The sequence below is a fragment of the Anser anser genome (genome assembly GCF_964211835.1).
Source record: "Anser anser genome assembly, chromosome: 2".
Lineage (NCBI taxonomy): Eukaryota > Metazoa > Chordata > Aves > Anseriformes > Anatidae > Anser > Anser anser.
The window spans coordinates 153,263,169-153,284,816 of record NC_139721.1 but is presented as its reverse complement, the minus strand read 5'-3'; the positions used below and the strand labels follow the sequence as shown (position 1 = coordinate 153,284,816).

Here is a 21,648-nt window from a genome sequence, read left to right as displayed (position 1 = left end):
CATGATGTGATTTATAGATAGCTGGGCAAATTACAGCTCTGCTAGACAGTGGCCATCTTGAGGGTGGAAGGAAAATATTATTTCTGTGGATATAACATCCCCTTTAGAGCAAAGGGATAAGGAGCAATACTCTTACTACCCTTCTTAAATGTGTGAATAAAAGTGAAACAGTATTCCTCCAGGACCAAATCATGACTCACAAAGGAAAACCCCTCTACTTTTTTCTTTTTTTTTAAGGTATAAAAATTGATAGTGTGAGTTTGTATATACAAACGCACACAGGTTTGTGTGAAAATTGAGAATTTGTAATATGACATCTAAGAAGTCTTGCAACCCAGACTATATCCACAGCCTAGCTGCAGAATACACACAAATGCAAGTGAACATATGGTCACCTGTGAGAAAAAGCATGGGAAGAACAGACTGGATAATCAGCTTTTTTCTTAGAAAACTCGCATAACAGCCGGAGCCAGGAAACTTCGAATTCCACAAATAGTCAAATCTTAGCACTCAAAGACCAGTTTGGAACTACATCCCAGACCTAGGAAGATCTATGTTTGCAAATTGCTGTCATAGAATCATAGAATGGCTTGGGTTGGAAGCGACCTTAAAAATCACCTAGTTCCAATCCCTCTGCCATGGACAGGGATGCCACCCACTAGATCAGGTTGCCCAGGGCCCCATCCATTGTGGCCTTCAACACCTCCAGGGATGGGACATCCACAGTTTCTCTGGCAACCTGTGTCAGCGCCTCACTACCCTTACAGTGAAGAATTTCTTTCTAATGTCTAATCTAAATCTATCTTCTTTTAGTTTAAGACCATTCCTCCTTGTCCTATCATTATCTACCTGAGTAAAAGAGCACCTCTCCATCCTTTTTACAAGACCCCTTTAAACACTGAAAGGCCACAAGAAGGTCTCCCTGGAGCCTTCTCTACTCTAGGTAAATATCCCCAGCTCTCTCAGCCTTTTTTCATAGGAGAAAGCTTTCCCACCCACAGCTTTCTCAGCCCATGTAGCTATCTTGGGAGATGAAGTCTCAGCCATTCACCAGCCAGCAACCCAAACTCTCCTCTTGTGGTGTAGGGAAAGTTTCTACCTGCAGAGAAGCAACCCAACTAGAGTAACTGACAGTGAGGACAATAAGCACCGAAGAAACTCTCTTTTCTTCAGAAGTACTTTCAGTACTTTCAGGGACAGCTGTGGGAGAAGACACACCAGGCCCTCCCCTTTCCATGTCACACTCACGGCTATGGCTGAACCACCACGCAGTAGGAGGCTAAGCAATGCTGCTCACGAGAAAGATGTCGCTGGTATCTACTCAGCTCTCAAATGTACAGAAAATATCCCATTTTTAGGTTACCTTTAATCTATGCTCCACACGATTTTCAGGCGAGGTTGGCCTAGCTCAGTGATTCTCAACTATTTTTTTCATGACAGCATTCAAAAGGGATTGTGAAGTAGTGGTAGAAAAGCTTTAGAAGTAAACTGAAGACATCTTACCTATTCCTTGGACTCTTGGGTTTACTTGACAGCATGTGAGCCAGTAAAAGATCAAACTGTAAAGAAGTTTGAGGAACACTGGTCTAATCTACAGATGAGAATATTTTAAGTGGCAAAAAGAAAATAATAAAGGTAATGCAATGTGAAAGAGGACAGAAAAAGAAGCCAAGAGATGGCTGTAGAGGCCAACAAAGATGTAAAAAGAAGAAAGAAGGCATTGTACTGATAAGAAAGAAAATCAGAAAAACAAAACAAACATAAACCAAACAAACAATGCTATGGAAAGAAGCTTATTTGGCTTATAACCAGTAACTGTTCACATTTCCCTGTGTTCTGTGCCTTTTCATTGGAACATTTCTCTTTGCTTGCTGAACCAAGGAGAAAACACTGACAGCAGTAGTTTTGAGCAGACAGCACAAGTACTACTTACTGCTAAACAGAAGGAGAAAAATTAAAGAACCAAAAAATTGTGGTATGTGTGTGCATGTGTGCAATGGCTAAGATCTAGCAGATTGAAAATATATTCTTCAAGAAAACTTAGAAAACATGAATTTAGAAGAGACCCAAAAATGAGTACATGGCATCCTTTTACATCACAGGGATAACTAACCATAGACTGCACATCATTGGTTTGGTTTTCATAATGTTTCCACTGTGTGTTTAATATCTTTCAGCCAGCTCTCCAAATACGGAATAGTTTGCTCTTAGATAATGAGGCCAAAACTAAACTTGCAGAATCAAATATGACAAACCCAGGTGCAGAACTCCCATATTCTTTCATGTCATGCTTTCATGTTCTTAAAAAAGACTAATGAGGGACAAAAAAGGGCAAAAATATTACCCTTCAATATGATCCCTTGTTTATTAGAGCCAATATGATTAGCTGTGAGAACAGAGCATTGGAACACCAGAGAATGGTGGTCTACTCCTGGCTCTGCTTCTGACCTTAAGGTTAGTCGTGGTCAGACAGTTCCTTATCCGTGCCTGAGCTTCCTAGAATAAAGAGACAGGATAATGATACTGACCTTTAAAAAGAGCTTTGAACCTACTGATCAAAAGTGCTATGTAAGAGTCAGCTTATTATTATTTTGGTTACTGAAGTTAGTTGAAAGGCTCCCAGTGGCTTTAATCAAAACTTCTCATTTCAGGCTCCCAAATCCTACCTGAAGGACAAAGTTTCCCAAAATTCATTTAAGATACACATGTACTAAGTCAACGGCCATCAGCCAGCACTGCCCAGCGGTTATATGTTGCTGCTTCTGTGTGGCAGTTGTGGTTAAACAAATCAGTTCTTCTGGGTGCCTTTCTGCTAAAGGAAAGCAGTAGATAAATACCTGCACTAGAAACATTTCTGTGTACAGGAAGGTTTTGATTTAGGATTTGTCAATAATTTCATCCTTGACAAATTTTGCCTCTTAACTACAGCCTACCAAGCTGGCCTGGTGACTGCTGTACTGTTGTGGTCTACACGGAGTGTTAGGATTTTTACAGATTAAGAAGAAATCTTTATGTCCTTGACCCAACATGTAATTATAATACATACAAAACATGCTCTTAAAATAAAAGTGTTTATTCCGGTATTGTTACTGCGTGCTGTTTACCAACTGCTATGTTTAAGCTAAAAACCCTTTGATTTTGCCTGATGAATGAAGCATACATACAGTCTATGGTGCTTCCTGCTACCATATCCCTGCAAGAATGTTGCAAAGGAACAGTATAGGACTACAAACACTAGGTTCACTCTGTAACCTTTCATTTTCTGAGTGAGCCCAGAGAAGTCCCCACAAGTCCCCAGAGAGGTACAGCTCAGAGCAGCCTCCTGGTAGAGCAGGTATATGGGGGTTGTTGTGTTGATGGTATCTTTATACAACGTCCATCTACTTGCACATATAGTGTCTTAATCAAAGCATTTAAGTGATCTCTATATATTCTGCTGGTAAGATTTGTCACTGATAAAGGCATGTGACATCTCTTACATTAGTGTTCTTCTTTAATGAGATGCAAGCACATGAATAGTGTTAACATGTATCTCCTTCAGTCCTTATGTGGCTTAGACCACCGCAAATTACACTTTGTAACTTATCACTCCTTTGCTTTTCACCATTTACGTCACTATATATTTGCAATTTCCTCATCCTGAGCAATGACAACAACCTTGTCAGCTTCAATTGTGTGCTTCTGTAAGAGATGAAAACTGGAGACTTCACGGAAAAGTTTTAATTTTTGAAATGTCAAGTAGTTTTCATTAACATTTGAAAGATATATACATTATATATGTCTCAGCTCACAAATATATATATTTTTATGAGGATATCATTACCGTATATGATATTGGTACACAAGCATATATGTAGGTTGCAAGTGCCCACTACTGATACTGATACTACTACATATCTTCATCATAAGATACATGACAATGGTAAAAATATACGAAAACTGAAAATATACCACAACGTAAAGGAGTAAGAAGGCCTATCTAAACATGAAATAACTATGTTACCAGACATAATTATAGGCTTTGTCACATTAAAATATCACCAAGATCTGGGGCCCAATTCTGACACAGCTCCCACCTGCTAATCAGCACTGTGCAGATGCAGCCTGGGGCACAATTTCAGTTCTCAGATGCTGTGCTGTGGCTTTTTTCCATTGTTATCTCAGTCAACATCTTTACTTTTGTAAGATGGATATTGTACTACCACCCTGCTACACATTCCAGGAATATGCACACAGCAAGCAGCTCGGCATCAGCTCACACATGAACAGCCTTAGCTCCCATAAAATATTCATTCATTTAAAAAATATTTGCACCCTGCTGTCAAACTTAGACAAATTCATACTGAGCTTCAGAAAATAGCTGTTTTAATGGTAAATGATGTTCCAGAAACCTCTTTCAGGCTAAACACTCTCGTCAAAATTATTTTAATAAGAAAGATTAACAATTTCAACATTAGCTGTTAATCCCCTTTCATTTGAAACTGTGCTGATAAAATTCTTTGCTTGTCATTCAAATAGTAAGTAATAATTATAGATTTGGGGCCTCCATCTCTTGCTTCATTAATAGTAAATTGCATGGAAGTCTGAAGCATAAAGTCAGCTTTGATACATCTCAAAATGCAATTTCCATAGCTTTCCTTAGCTATGTACAATTAATTACAGAGTTAATAAGGGGAATATGTTAATGAAAGGAAAATTATTCACTCAGACCACCTGGTCTTATCAAATTTCTTCAATATGTTTTCTTCTTTCTGTGAATTTGGATGACAGCAACAACACAACTCATGGTATGTCTTGTTGCTCCTTAATTTTTTTTTAAAAAAACTAGCTAAGATCCACTGAAATTAAATAAGAAAAGAATGTAAGAACTAGTCAGTACTAATTAACTGACTATTTGTATTCTCACGTTCAGAATCTTTTTAATTTTAAAGCAAAAATGCTTAAATGCCTTTGTAATGATCAGATTCTCTTCAATCTCAGAGTCTAACTATAATGCATCCAGTAAGGAGACACTGTTTTTTATTTTATTTTATTTTATTTTATTTTATTTTATTTTATTTTATTTTATTTTATTTTATTTTATTTTATTTTATTTTATTTTATTTCATTTCATTTTATTTTATTTCATTTTATTTTATTTCATTTTATTTTATTTTATTCTTTAAAGGAATGAGTTGCATATGCATGTATTTAATCAAATAAGTACAGGTGCATACTTCAATTCACTGCACTGTGACAGCTATAGGAGCTTAGTTGCTCTGCACATTAGGGTTACTGATATTCATGGGAATGCTTTAGATAGTACAAACAGCCAGGTCAAAAGTAGGAAAACCTTTACATAATTAATCTTTAAAGTAATACGGTTGTGATACATGGTCAGAGAAATGTTTTTTAAAGACATGCCGAATCTAGAAACCAACCATCTTCAACAGACATTAGTGGATTTACTACTAACCAGACTGAGGACAGAAACATTTTAGGACCTTGGTGCCAGCCCTCGTAGCTATTCCAGTAAGAAAAGGGCAGGGAATAATTCCCAGAGCACTAACAAGTCACACTTGAAGGAGGTGATGCTTGTGAGAGCTTTGTCACCCCTCCTTTCTATTCTTAGTTCAATGAAATGGTACAGCAAGCAGCCAGAAACAAGGGGCAACTCTTAGTTCTCCCCACCTTTGATTTGTTTTCTTTTGGCCAGCTGGGCAACCTCATGAAGCACCAGCACACAGTTTTAGGACAAGAGGATGAGAGAGATAAAACACCATAGAGGGAGAGCTATCAACTAGAAAAAATGAGGAGATATTAACCCAACTTGAAACAAAAAAAAGACTTACATAAAAGAGAGAAATTCATAGCAAAAGTGTGTGTTTTATAAAGACATGCTAGGGATGATGGAATATTTGAGGGTAATAGCTTTCCACTTTATCTGGTTTTGACCAAAAAAATAACACAGTCCTCTCTTATAAAGCACAAATACTATGTCATCCACAACCATACTTCACAGATTATTTTAATGTTTATCTCCTTATTTAGAAAATTTCCCACAGCTGTGTCGTGGGTGCATATGTAAAATTTGATCATCACAAGAGCAGTTTGCCTGTGTCCTACACATTAAATTTTCAAAATATCACCCAAATTCAGATACCTCACTTACAAAACACTGCCAAATGAAGGCTTTATCCCAGAAAGAATTTCAGAAAGTGAAGTATGTATGTATATATTTTTTAATCTTGCCCTGAAGATGAGCATAAACAGACTCTTGAATCAATGGATTAAGGTGTCTTCAGTGGCATCTTAACCAGAGCATTTCCAATAACTTCTGCTGGTATAGCCCACAAGAAGAGAAGAAGATCTCCAAAATACCACTGGAGACTTCCTGGGTAGCTTAAACTGCAACTGGTATGTTAGTACAAAAACACAGTGCCAATACGATATCATAGAATCATAGAACAGTTTGGGTTGGAAGGGACCTTAAAGACCATCTAGTTCCAACCTTCTGCCATGGGCAGGGATGCCACCCACTAGATCAGGTTGCCCAGGGCCTCATCCATCCTGGCCTTGAACACCTCCAGGGATAGGGCATCCACAGCTTTTCCGAGTAACCTGTTCCAGTGCCTCACCACCCTCTGAGTGAAGAATTTCTTCCTAACTTCTAATCTAAATCTCCCCTCCTTCAGTTTAAAACCATTCCCCCAAGTGATATCCCTTCTTTATAAGTACCACTAAGCTAACTGCAGTTTCATCCCAAACTCATGTATTTTCAGAAGCTCTGAAGTTTAGTCCCATTACTACACATTATTTGATCTTAATGGTGCACCATGTATGCAACCTGCACGAGCCCTTTCATTATCCCACAATGAGTCAAAATTCACTCCCTTTCAATGCCTGAACTCTGCTAGCAGCTCAGAAATATATAACTCGTATTATCATCCCAGGACTCCTGCCTGAGAAATCCTTCTGAACCACCTTCTTTTTAGTGCCCTTCTCCTTATAAATAGGCATTTTCACCTGTTAGATCCAAAAATGATCAACTGCTACATCTGCTACACTGTGTTATCAATGACTTGATACAATAGGACAAATACAGAGAAAAATAGTTTGTTACTTAGGATAAGTCTGGAGACAAAAGAAAAGACCAGTAGCCTCCTTGATGAGTGTTCATCTCTGGTTTCTATCACTAGTGAGACTTTAAAAGCAGCTGTGGACCAAGGAACATCCCTTGTTTTCAATCTGAAGAATCAAAAAGCAAATTATTTTCATTAAACAACCTCCTATCACCTCTTTTGCTACTTGCTACAACTGGTACTAGTCTTGTCTTGACACCAATTGGACCTTCACTAGAAATGGAGAGAACCTGAGAGAATCAGAAAAATCAGATAGCCACCAGGTTTTGTGTCAGCTGTGGCAATGATCCCTTCTTTTACTTGTGCATATAGCTGCACAAGCTAGTTCAATAACAAATATTTCTCCCAATGTCACACTTTTAAAATTAGCACTCTAGAATGTTAATAGAGATGCTTTCTTCATCTTTCTACTAAAAGCCTTTTTTTTCTTTTTTTTTCTTTTTTTAAGGAACGGGAAGGTACACGATAGCTAAAAGTGTTCAACCAAAGCAGCTTGTACAAAGCTGAAATAAACACCTCACTGTCAAGCACCAGACGAGGATGTAGTCACAGAAATTTGGCAAGTTATTGCTAATCATGAATACATTTGGGAAAAATAACCAACAGGGAAAAATTTAGGGAAAAAAGAGATTTTGAAATTAATTTTGTACAATATTCAAGATGAACATTTTTCTTGACTTAACACTGACTCTGTAATTGTCGTTATTTCCTAAGGACCATTCAACAGGATTAATATAGAAAAAGGGAGGCAACTGAACATGAAACAGAAATAAAAATGGAAGAATCAAAGGGTAACATGTTCATGAATATGTTTTCTGAGTTTTATTGGAGAAATCTATGTACAACATACATCCATTTATTAGATTTATGGTTCTATTAGTTGAACTGTTTTTCTATGCAAGAAGACTTTTTGTACTTTTCTTTGTAGCTTTTCTTTGCTCCTGTATATCAAGTCCTGGCTTTAAACAAACAGAAGCAAATGTCTCCAAATGATTTAAAAAATGCGGGAGGCAAAAAAATGGAAATGAAAGGATAAATGCCATTTCATCAGCAGAAAATCTTTCAGGAGGCAACCAGCTCTGCTTGTTCCTAAAAACGTGACAACTCAGGGAGAGGGGTAAAGATTTTCCCATCCACAGTATTTATGTCTTTGGGGGATATTGGCTATCTTGTCACTGAGTAATGCTATATGCACAGCAGCTTTTTCCCACATGGCTTCTCTAGTCTGACTGTCCATGATGAAATGGCTTTTAGGTCCAAAGCCTTCTTGGGACTTGCATTTTGTGAGACTACTACAACTATTTATACTGGTGGAATTGAAAAATAAACTGGGATTCAGATCCACTTAGTACATGTGTAAGGAGTTCATGCTTTTAACTAAACTTTGCCACTGACTTTTCTCTTTTCCCATGTGAGGGAGGATTTTTATTTGTTTGTTTTCTCAGTCAGAAGCTTTTTTAAACAGGGTATTTATAGTCTTTGAATTCATGAAGAATTACAGCGAAAATAATGGTGGTAGAAGGAAAAAAAAACAAAATAGAAAACAATCAAACAAAAACACTAAATAATCAAGTATGCCATAATTGTGACAAAGACCTTGTTTTCCCTACCTGTACTCCTCACCTTTGTCTCTGCTAGCATTAATCACGCCTGCAGCATGTGTCCCCAGGCAGTGCAGTATGCTCACATACTGTTCATCATGCTCCTTCATTCAGGAAATGTTTTGTGTGCATAGGGATTAAATTGAAGGTGGAAAGTACACCTGCATCTAGCACAGCGCTCACATCCTGAAATTTGTCTCTTTATTTAGAGAAGTGCATTTAGATGCCTTTTGCTCGTGCTTTTATTACATCTTTAAGAGTAAAATCTAGGAATTTCAACAAAATGTAGTGGAGGATTTAACATGCACTTCTTTCTTGTTAGAATGCATCTTGTATCACACAACTCCACACTCTTCCACATTCAATTAAAAGAAAATCTATAACCCACAGAGTTCATTTTCAAACAAGGTTTATTTTAAAAAACAAGAGTGAGGGGAAAATTGCTTTTAACCATCTAAAAGTTATCATGCAGAGACTATAAGATACCAATGTCATCAAAAAGCCCCAGGTGCAACCTTGGAAACTATTCCCTCTTTGTCACCCTTCTCAGTCCCACAGCAAGTCTTCCATTGATTAAGCATAACAATGAAACTGGATGCAAAATTCTACATCTTGGGTATGATTGGTTTCCCAGCAGCAGGTCTCTGTCCCATGTCCCCCTGGATGGGGTTGTGTCCCAGGAGGTGCTCAAAGGCCAAAAGATGACTCTCCTTTGACAAGAAGTTCTTATATGAGGCCATCCTTTCCTTCTCTATGGGGAAGGTCCTTTTGGTTTTGTAAGCATATTGCCAAGAGGATCAAGTGGCGTTACACCTCCTCCACACAAGGCCCTTGATTTCAGTCTTTAGTTCATTTGCTCCCACTACCTCGTTCAGCCCCATTACAATACTTTCTTCTCCTTCTGAAAAGTAGAGTATGAAAGAACTATCACAGATAGTTCACCAGCTTTATACCCTCAGAGAGAAGACTCCTCAGACTTCCAGCTTAAACAACTACCAAAAAGGGTCTTTTGGAAATTCACACTTTAAATAAATAAAATAATAAATAAATAAACTCTAGTTTATGTATAATGCTTCAAATGTTGCATGTCTTTCTTTACAAGGGAAAAGTAATAAAAGAAAAAACACAGAAAATAAGTTATGCTTCTGCAAATTCCCTCTCATACATGGTATTCAGATAATTAACTCAAAATGTTACCAAATGCATACATTCCCTTTTTGCAGCACAGTTCTTCATTAAAAAATAAATAAAAAATAAAAAATTAAGGTTATAATTATTTTAAGCAAACAAGCATGGAAATATATGAAGCAGATGTGGGATACAACCTCCCTAACTTGTGCTGAACTTGTGCTTGAGCATGAAAAAAGAGACTCCTCGATCTAAGCTGGAGATACTTGGAGACATTGAAAAGCCATCTGGACATGGTCTTGGGCAACTGGCTCTACGTGCCCCTGCTTGAGCAGAGGGGTTGGACAGAGTGACCTCCAGAGTTCCCTTTCAACCTCAAACACTCTGTGATTCTGTGAAGTTGTGTATGTCAATGGGATAGTGCAAGCAGAACAAGAGGCCTCCAAAAAGAAGACCTCTGTCTGCCTAATTCTCTGGAGACTTTCATAGCCACCCACTCTCTTCACCAACTAGAAAGTGAATTTATGGAATCAAGTCAGAAACAACACTTCATCAAGTGCCTAAACTGTAAGTATCAATTAGGAGCCCAAGTCAAGTAGACTAAATCTCTCCTGGACACCTTCAAAACCCCCTGGTCCTTTTGCTGGACTACAGTGGAAGTGTGGCATGTTATTAGGACTTCTCTTGGCACTTGAAATATAGATGTACATATGAGAATAAAGTGGATGGATGTCCAATTCCGAGTTTCTATTCTTTCCCTTGCTCTGACCTTCTGAAAAATAATTGTTTTCATGCAAAACCAACGGTGACTGAAATGAGGGCACATCTTTGCTGTTGTTGATGCTGAAACCAGCCAGTCAGCGCCACAAACACGACTGCATAAAACATGCTCCTCTAATTACACTTTCCAAAGTGCTTGGATCTTTCAGAAAGATGATGGAATCAGTAAGTGCCATATGGGCCATCCTCCTGCTGCAAGTATGAGGAAAAAGAATGTGAAAAAGGAAAAAAAGCTCCGAATGTTGTTATCACCGTCCTTCTGGGCCTCCCGAGTCCTCCCTACTTTCTACTGCCAATAGTATAAACTACCTCATGCTACTGTCAGCAGTACAGAGATATTGCCTTTGCTGTACAGGAAACTGACAGAAATGCAGATTTTTTCTTTGAAAGACTGACTTGAGTCTAAGTGAGGAGACTGCCCCACCAGCACACGGCTTGGAAGATTCCTGGTTTCTCCAGACCTTGAGTACTATAAATGATTGGCTAACCTAAAGTAGGCAGTCCTCTAAAAAAGGAGTACCTGTGGCCAACCACCAACTCCAACAAACTCAAGTTTCGGGCGTTTTGGACAACATTTCAGGTACAACCTGCTGTTCCTTTCCAGCAAACTAAATCAGCTTTACAGAAGCATTTCTGACCAACAGTACCTGTGAGCAACAAAGGGACTACATGGAGTCATTCAGCAGTTGCAGATAGATTTCTTCCAAGTTATTTCCATTAAAGGCTTATTCTGTTTATATATCAAAATAAAATATTTCCTGCTGCCACTTTATACAGTAATCCATTGTTTCACGTTCTCTGGGGAGGCCTTGGCACCTATGAACAATAAAGACTGAGGAACTCTAACTCCACTAACTGCTGATTCGCTGCACACTGTGGAGCTGAAAAACACATTTACAGAGCTATAAGTGCATTTACCCTGCAAAGCAGATGGCATTTGCCATTCTTACTGGGCCCCTTGCTAATATTTCTTGTTGCTTTTTTAGGTATTGAGATATCTTTCATGAAAAATATCCATAAAAATTCAAAAGGTAAGAGGATTTTGGCACAAGGAAATAGGAAGAACTGGAAAATTTCTTGCACTGAATGATCTAAAAGTTTCAAAGCGGGACTCCTCACTCCCCTTGACTTGTAGATGCAGGACAAAGGGAGGAAAAACTCATCTCTGAGCCTTTTTTATTGGTGAAGTTCAACAAGCTACTGTGTCTCCAGAGGGAGAGAAATTCAGGCAAATAAATATTACAGATACATGCATTTATTTTTGAGGAAAACATAAATTGGGTCAGCTCTCCAGTTTCAGTGTGACCCACAGTGACACAAAACATGAGCAATTCTGATCAAGTCCAATCATCTGCCCTAGTGCTGTAGCTGCATGATGCTGATCTTCCCATGTAAACCTAGCCTAGCTTCGCCTTCATCAAATCTTGATTTTATGGTTTAACTACTTCCCTTAAGTAAACAACCCCACTGCCTGCCTGACCCTCCTATTAGGCTTGCCCTGATATCCAAGCTAAATGCATCCTTTCGACTCTAACCCATATTTTCTTCCTAATTGTATCATCTGTGTCCATTAAGAACAATTTTTCCCCATCCCATATTTCAAAGCACAATACGCAGACTCCCCTGAATCACTGATTTTTGTTTGTTCACTTTAGACTAAACAAATTAACTATTTTTATTCTCTCTGTGTGGTTTGTACTCTCAAGACACTACAGTGTTTCTTTTACCCTTCACTGAACCCCCACCACCTAAGATATAACATATGCTGTTAGATCGCTAACATATGTATGAGTTCATTCAGGGTTAAATAGGATTGACTGAATTATGGACACTGAACACCGTAAGAGTGATCTTGTCCAACCTCATCCTTTTCTAAAGTTCATTCGCAGACATAAGAAAAAATTATTTCTTGCAATTTTGCAGAAATTTACATATCTAGAATACGTGGTTCCCATATGCAAATTTCTCTCCTTTAAACTTGATATTGGGATTTTTTTTTTATTTAAAGATTTTTCTTAATAATATAATCAAAAATAAATTTGCTCAATTTAAAGTAGTAGGAATTGTTTGGAAATATCAGATGTGTATTTCCATCTATATAGGAAATTTTGCTTTTATTTCCATAGAAATATACTGCCTTAGAACCTTACCACAGGAATTTGTATTTATTTTCAGGTTGGACAATTAGAGTACTTTTTTTCTCAAGCATTTCAGTTAACTATGAAGTGAAAATCAAGTTAATTTTATACTAGTTAGGCAAAAGTGGGACAGTAGAAACTGTGACATGATTTTCTGCCATTGCTGCTCCCCTTCCAAACCACACTTGCGTATCAGTGTTTAACACAATATTTAATTAAGTCTTTGGGGGGAAAAGACTGGGCAAGGGAAGAAGTATTTACTCAGGATGACACACTGGTATGAAGAGTCTGGTTTTCAAACCTGTCCTGCTTTTGCTCAGTTTTATAGCTGACCTGACCAAGGCTGAAGAAGGTCAGTAATGTGGCTGGAGTCAAATTAGCTCTTTGGGTTTTACCTACCTTCATTCCATTTTCCATTAGGTGAGGTGGCTTAAAAGACCTCAGAGTATCTGAGAAAACTGTACTCCCAAAAATAAATCCAGAAAAAGAGAAAGAAGTTGAAAAACTATGACCCAAAAGTATGGCATCGCGGAGAGAACCTTCCTTCTCAGAAATAGCACTTGTAAATCTTCAGAATTGCATAAATACAACAGGGAAGTTTCCAAAAGCATGGCAATGCTACCAACTGGAATGGGTGCTTACATGAGGTCAGTACTACTAATAAATAGCAGAAATCAAATATAGGAAGCAAAATAACACCTGACTTATTATCTTCACCATCACCTAGCTTCTTCTCAGCCAATTTCAATGTACTCTACAAAGACACCAAATAATTAAAGGAGGAGGAAAATAAGGCACAAAACCCAGGGGGTTGCTCCCCAGCACTCCCAGCAGGACGCTACCAGTGACAGAGAGACAGAATCAAACAGCAAGTCCCAACCACTAGACTCTGTCCTGGGCTGCTAACACTGTTGCATACATACAGTCAGATCTTCACGTGTCCATCTTCTACACTGATACCAATTGCAAGTCATGTTTGGAAGTAACCCAAGTTTTCCCATGCAGATCCCATTAACAGAAGATATTTGTATCATTTCAAACATAAAAGAGATACAGCTTAGAAGAAATCCTGATAAGGATAACTAAATTCAGGCTAGTCTCAAAATTCAGGTCCCTCTCCGTTCAAACAGTAATGAAAAAAAATGTTCCGTATTGCTAATATTCTGTTGCATTCTCAGCTCAGATACCTCTACACAATAACAACACACAAGAAAAAGAGGGAAGCTGATCAGAAATTCAGCAGTTTTCTTCAGTTGTCCAAGCTGAGTTAAACATAAATTAATAGCACAAAAGGACAAAGAGTGACTTATCTTTTTTAAAGCAAGCACACAAAAAATTTGTATGTCCGAGATAAAAGAATATTCCCCAGAGAGAAAAATAAACAATACAATGAGAAAGAAATGGAAATAAAAATCCTCTTAGTTTTAATTATACAAGGCTAAGCTTACCAGTGAAGCTCAGGAACACTTTTGATGTGTGAACAGACAGCTTCCGTTCCTTTAAAAGTTAACTCTTGCCAAAAGCTGAGCAGGCATCTCGCATTCTGACAACATTGCACGTGCCGTGAAGAAAAACCACCTTACCAAGATCATGTGGCCGGTGGAGATGTCCATGTTGGACTGGACAGGCTCCTCGCACCAGGACGAGGTGCTGCTGCGGGCCGAGGGGCTGGGAACGGGCCCATCGCTGAATTGTGAAGAAACGCTATTGATTCGAGAGGCGTGCAGCGGCTCCGGGCGATCAGATGTCTTCACTGCCATGCGCTGACGGCATAGCTCCTAGAGAGAGAAAGGAAGAAACAACCTACGGTTAAGAGTAATTACAGGATACACTCTACTGAAGACATATGATTTACAATATGTTTCCAGGGCTAGAAGTGTTTTCCCCCTCACCACAGTGATTTTTGGGAGGCTGTCTGTTCTGTTCTGCACATCTACAAAGATTAAATACTCAATGAAATTACTACATGCTGGCTCTCCTAACCTTTCAAAAGTTTAATTACGACTGTGTGCCTATTGCCTTTCATGATAACAAAAAATAATATTCTGGAGCTTGACTTTCCCAACAGATCTCCCTTTTTTCCCCTACCACCGCCCTGCGATCAGCGCAGCAACTTTTGAACTGTGCAACCTACTGAAGTTAATGGGGTTGCACAGGAGTAATCGAGAGCACTGCTTGGCCCGGAATATGCAAACTCAGCAAGCTCAAGGCAACTGAATTGATGTGCCCTCCACTATAAATTCTAGTTGATAGATGCATCATTTCTCTTCATTAAAATAGCAAACTCACAACGCTTCCTCCCTGATGTGGGGCAGAGAGGATGAAGAATGACATTAATGAAGAATAAAAACAGAAATCTGTCATTGTATTGTTTAAGCAGCTTTGGCAAACAGAGAAAATTCAAGCTATCACACACTAATGCAAGCCATGTAAAAACACCAAAATGGATTGCACTGTGAATATATATTTTCACTTGTGCCTGTGCATAGAATTCATGTAAAAATACAGAATTCTGGTTACATAACGCAAAATCCTACTGGTAAAAGCAACTCCCTACAGTACAAAATTCTGACTAATGGGATAAACAGACCCACAGTTATGCTGTGATTGTTATAATGCTCTTAGAATCACTTATGTGTGGTAAAATCTCAGAGACTATAATAAAATTATCATTTTTAACATATGTCTATTGTCCATGAGAGACACTTGGCTGCCTGTGTTGCACAGCAAGAGAGGCTAGTCCATGGGATCTGGACATATTGCACACGCGGTGTGGCTGCACATTTGTCTCGGATTACTCATTCTGCACAGACGAGTCCTAAGAGCGCAGCCTCTTGCCTCAGGCTAACAAAATAATACAGTCTGAAGAATTCATACTGTTGAAATGCTGGGGCCTTTGTTTTCTTATTGACTGATAATACAGTTACAGCCCAAGTGCCATCAGTAGGATGATCTAAAAAACTCCATATATCAACTGCAATAAAATCTTTTTTTCATATGGGAGTTAGAAATGTAACTTGAGGAGTATGTATTTTTTTTTTGACCTTGCAAACTTTAGGACACTGAAGAGGGATCCTAATTCATTCAGTAGCAAGCATTGAGACTTCTCTTGCCTCAATGTGGCAATGATTAAAGACCCATCCAAACATTTTCCATCTGTCTGCCTTTTACCAGAGCTTTTGTTTGATTTGCCATTAGAGGTGCTTATGTAGAAGTTTTCTGTATTTATAAAATGTAGGGTTTTTTCCTCACTTCCACTTGAATGTTTTCTGTCACTTGGTACCTTAGTTTCTTAGTTACGTATCAACTTTATTTATTTTAGGCCAAATATTAGAAAACAAAAACAGCAACAACAAACCTTGAATATAGGGCCAAAGGAAAAAAAACTCTCCTTTTTTATGAAGGATCACACACGTCATCAGAAAAGACAGCAATAGTACAGAATGGCTATTGCTAACCTTGGAATGACCTTGCGGTAGTGTAATTTCAAATCCCTACTTTTAGCAGATTTTGGGAAAAGCATAACAGTGCGGAAGCTTTTTAGACAGAAAAATAAATCTGCAGAAAACCAAAAAGCTGTTCAGATGTTTAGATACCAGCCATTCTCAGAGGTAATAGTTTACTGGACTAGACAAAACTACAAAAAGTAAAAGGTATAAAAATATGTAGTCTATCACACAACTGCTGAAAGGATGTGTCTTCTGGCTAGCATGCCATGTGGCGTAAATATGAATTTGTCTTATTCTAATAGACATCCTGCCACTTGACTCACCCCAACTCTCTACTAACAATAGCATTTGTACTCAGACAGGATCTTTGTTTTTAAGTTGATCTGTTCCTGCTGCTCATATCCTGCCCCAAGTCATAATCCTCTGCTTTTACAAGTGGTTGCTGTGGAAAGGATTACAGACCTCTGCTAACAAAAAAGAATCAGGAACAAGTGAACTCTAAGAAATTAATATTAGCAAATGTAAGTTGTAAAAGAAGTAATATTATAACCAACTGGTTCTAGATTAGATTAACCTCCCTAAAAATGCTTTGGACAAATTATTTAATATGCTACTAAGAAAATCTGTTTTCAAGCCACAGTTTAACATTAATGGTCCTCATGAAGGATGGTAAGGTTGAGAAACATGGCATATATAAGTTTAAAGAAAAAATTAACTTTATCTCAGATACCAAAGGATTTCTTTCCTGACATATATACAACCAGAACAATTATTCCCAGAACTGTTGTAACTGTCAAATACCTTAAACAAAGCAAGCACGTCACTGTACACCGCCAGAAAAATGTTTAATGTAAACAGGAAGGTCAAATCAGAGTTGCAGCAAAAACACCACGGAGTTTCTTGATTGGTGTTTTAAATCACCAAGACAATGGGTTTTTCCCTGCCTGTAAACAGATTTTTTTGTTTAATTAATCTCTAGATTGGTCTAATGGCCCTTGGCAACTCTTCCTTCCCCCAGTCCCAGCCAGCCCAGGCTGAGGAACCTGCCTATCCCCACGTGCTAGGGACACCTACAGCTTTATCAAAGCCACCCCTCCGCTAAGCCTGACCATCTTGCCCCCTCTTGGGGTTTTTCATGTAGCTTCATCTACACCGCCATCTACAAAAGCTTCAACGCGTTTTGTTTTGAGGGTCCAAATGGATTCCTTCAGGACACATGGACTAGGGATGTCCAACTCAGGGCAGGTACGTACCTAAATGTGGGATTTGGGTTTGTTTCATCCCTAAGGCAGGCTGCTCTGGCCCTCTCCTGTGAAAGGTATTGGGAGTAGTGGGGTCTCAACACATGGGATGTTTCTCAACTGGTGCTCTCAGGAAACACTATCCCTGGGCACTTACTGAGGTGGGACCATTTCACAGGCATGCAAAGCCCTGAGTGGTTAAAACCCTCAGTACTACCTGTTATCTATTCACCTCTCTGCACGCTCAGGTATGCTCTTTGTTTTCTCCAAAATCTTTACTCTCATAAGCATTTAGCAAAACAGCCATCTACCAAACCACAGTTAGAGTTCAGACTTGACTAAAATGTCAAAGCTGCAAACTGCATGAATGACACAAACAGGCGTATTTCTGTATTGTCTCAGCACATGCACCATTAAAAATATTTTCTAAGAAAGAATTCAGTTTACTGCTGCACTTCTATATTTAGCAGAGTGGCTGAGGCTATTTCTGCCATATAGCAACTCTGTAATGTCTAGCCTTTGTTTGTATATAGTTCGGGTGCCATTCTTCATTTAAAAACATCATTTACACCTAAAAAAGCAATCATAATGCATACAGTGAAATATGAAGAAATGATCCTCCTGACCCTTCAGGCTATGATCTAATGGATGGGTTGGACGTAAACATTTATTTAAAAGGTAATTTGAAGTTTATGACATTATTTCCCATCACATGGGAATTGCTATCATACTGAGGCACTTACTCTGTTTTTTATTTCCCAACATTTATTATCAAACTTATGTGGCGGTCACATGCAATATATAATGGAAAAGTAATATCGCTGTGTGACAAAAACTGCCATAACCAAGATAAATATTCTGTAAATAATGTCCAGTTAAATGAGTTCAAAGTACAGCACAATGATCATCTGTAGAGAGCTTTTTATTTGAAACATAATTGATAACCTTAAACAAACCATAAACAGTATTCTCAGAAAAACCCTGGACCTCTTCCAACGAGGTTTTAAAGTGTTTCTAATACTTGGTTGTCCTCACAGAGATACAGAGAAGCACAAAGCAGCAATTATTTCCTAAGGTACAAGAAATGGATTTTCAGATCCATACAGTCCACTTGTGAATGAACCACATCATGCCATAAATGTAGTTTACCCAAATCGAATGAAGGGCATCAATAGAGTTGTTGTGCTTAATGGACAACAACTCATGGACAGAGAGCCAGTCTTACCATGCTGCTTTGTTAGATGGGGTCTCTGAACCTGAAGAGAAGAGTAAGAAACTCTCCTCTCAGCCAAGGAGGCCTTGTGCCTCTTCAGAAATGAACCCCACAGTCACCTCACTATGGTTTACTGAAATATTTGTTTTGGTAGAGAAAACCCTGTATAAACCCCGGTAGGGAGTAAGAGGATAGGAGTGTCTGACACTAAAACCAGTCTGAATGATGGTCAGTATTGAATCATTTCCCCCATATTCAGTTTCTACAGGAGCAGAGCTTTGAACCCTGCTAGAGAAGACACCACAGAAGGCCTCAGGAAAGGAGTCCCCATGCATGAGAGGTGGCTGCTGTCAGGCCAGCACAGACTGGTGAAGGACTCGCTCCTGTTGGCTGGGGACAAAGCCTCCCATGAGTGGCTCTGTTGATGGTGCGCAGGGCAAAAATGTCTCCCACACCGATAAAACCCTACACAACTGCACGACACCATCATTATCTCACCCAGGAAAAATAAAAGCATTATATCCACCATCTCTTGCTACTATTTGCAAAAGTGGAATTTAAGGCAAAAAGCAGCCACCTCAAAGCAGCACATCACAGGCAAAGGACATACACTGGGCATCCCAGTTAAGGGACAGCCAACGTGCACCTCTGTGTTATGTTCATTCCTCGTAAAGATGAGCCACTCCATCCCAAAGCTGCCTGGAATTAGGATGCTGCTGTTCATTAAAATACCTATTTCATGCAATAATCTTCAGGTAGCCCTAGTCCAGCCACTAACCGTGACACGTGCACTGTTCACATCCAGCTGGTACCAGGTGTACTATAAATGAAAATTTTCAGTCCAAAGTAAATGAAAGTAGCTTCCTACCTAAAATACAGTTGTCCTTCCCCAGTTACAGTCACCTCAGATTTGCTCAACAAGAACCTGGGATCTGAGGGAAATTTCAACTTTCTAGTTTATTTATATATATATATATATACACACACAATTTCATTACTCTATATTCATGAGTCTTTTTTTTTTTTTAAACCGAGTCCCAGACTTACATAATTCCAAAAATAAAGTTGAAGAAATAGGCCTGACATTTCCAGTCTTTTCAAAATCTTTTGCTTAACAAATTCAAATGGAAATCACCTGACCTAGTCCAGAAACAACAGTGGCACAATTATTTCCTTACATTTTTAAAAAATGTAAGAAAGAATAAACACTTCCATAGTATAGTTATTAAAAAAATGCAGAGACATTAAACCAAGAAAAATGCTGTTTATTAAAACTGGTAGATGAGCGTACACAAAGCCCTTTCAACTTGACCTGCCTAATGTTCTAGCAGAAACAAGTAACAAATGTACAGAAACCCTGTATTTAATTTACATGTGAAACAAAATTGTTTTGCAGAAGTTTTAAATTAAAAATGCTAAGTATTAATTCTAAAAGATCCTAGGCTATACTTTGTAATAAAATAAAGAGAACTAAGAATATACATAACCTTTTATAAGCTAGGAGTGGAAAAAAAAAAGATCTTTAAGAATTCAATTCTTCTCGCTTTTAATACGTTTAAGTGAATATTAATCTTTCCCTTCCTTTAAATTAAGGATGTATCATTCACTGGATGAGGTGAAGTCTGCACTTACAGCATGGAGTTACACATTTTGCGATAGATGCAGTCATAATGCAGTGAGATTTAAAAAATGAAAAAATAAAGTAAGCTCATTTTTTTTTAAACAAATGAATCTAGGACTACAAACATCATTATTCTCTAACCAAATTTGCTTAGTGTTACTACAGGGTGAAGCTAAAGTCATTTGGCTGCCTTTGTTTTGCTTTTGCATACTTAATATGCTTGCAGGTGTTATAAATTTAACTTTAACTTATTTACTGTGTTTGTAACTTTGGGGATAATTACAGCTTTATTACCATTTATTTTTGAGTTATTGAAACATACTTTCAAGCTTTAGTTTCATTTTAACATGCTTTTTGTCCAGCAGTAAAGGAGCTATTTATATGTGTGGAATATTTACACGCATTTGCTGTCACTGCCAGAAAAGGCAACTACTGAGATCAGCTCGCCTTCAAGAAAGGAACAGAGGGGCATAGTGGAAAAATGTTTCTAAGTCATATTTTGAGAGATCACACCTCTGCCACAGCATCAAACGTAGCATTCCATAGCCACACTCCATTCACTTCGTATTTATTTATGCAGACATGTATGTGATAGATCCCGGAGGGTGGGGGCAGAAATAATTAGACCACAGAATGTATATATTTGATTGTCAGTAAAGACTTGCTCTGCACTGTTCAATTTACTATCCATACTCTTGTACCGCACCACTAACCATACATCTTGAGCCCCAGAGTAGGACTTTTGCTTTGTTTTGATTTTAAGAGACCTAAAACGCAGGGATGGTGTTTCTCTTTGAAAGCACTGCAGTCAAACACCCATTTTCCTAACAAAACCCCAATTTTGATTATGACTTCTGAAATTAAAAAGTTGCAATTTTTTTTTTTTTAGCATTCCAAGTGTTTCCTGGTGGGAACTCACGTAATTATCATTCTCCTTTCATCACAAAAAAAAGAAAAGAAAAAGAAAGTAAAGGTCATGTGGGAGGGGAAAGGCAAAGAAAACATGGTTATCCTCAGATGGAAAATGACTCTTCCTTCATTTTTGTATATTTATTTCCTCTTTTTAAATTCAAGCATTTGCACTGTCTTATCCCACCGAATCAAAACAAACAGCCGTATTCCATCCCGGTCTTGAGCACAGCTCTAGAGGTCCAGCAGATGTGAACATTTCTGATTTGCACACAACCAGAGACACTGATTAAGTGATACAGTTTAAGGAAAATATTCTTATTTTAATTCTTTCAGTGACTCTCATCAATGAGGTGGACATCTAAACAGCCAGCTGGTTACTCAGTAAGGAGGACATGGCAGCATAGGTTGGATGATATTGCCCTGAAATAGAGGTAGTGTTTTCTC

General features: G+C 38.3%; 1 protein-coding gene across 4 annotated transcripts in view; it reads right to left on the bottom strand.

Moving 5' to 3' along the window:
- The window catches only part of PTPRN2 (protein tyrosine phosphatase receptor type N2), a 648,013-nt gene that overhangs the window by 71,510 nt on the left and 554,855 nt on the right, over positions 1-21,648 (bottom strand). For all 4 annotated transcript variants that reach the window (XM_083823703.1, XM_083823704.1, XM_083823705.1 and 1 more), the window contains one exon: positions 14,352-14,546. In XM_083823703.1, the coding sequence (XP_083679829.1) occupies positions 14,352-14,546 (195 nt within the window). The remainder of the gene's footprint in view (positions 1-14,351; positions 14,547-21,648) is intronic.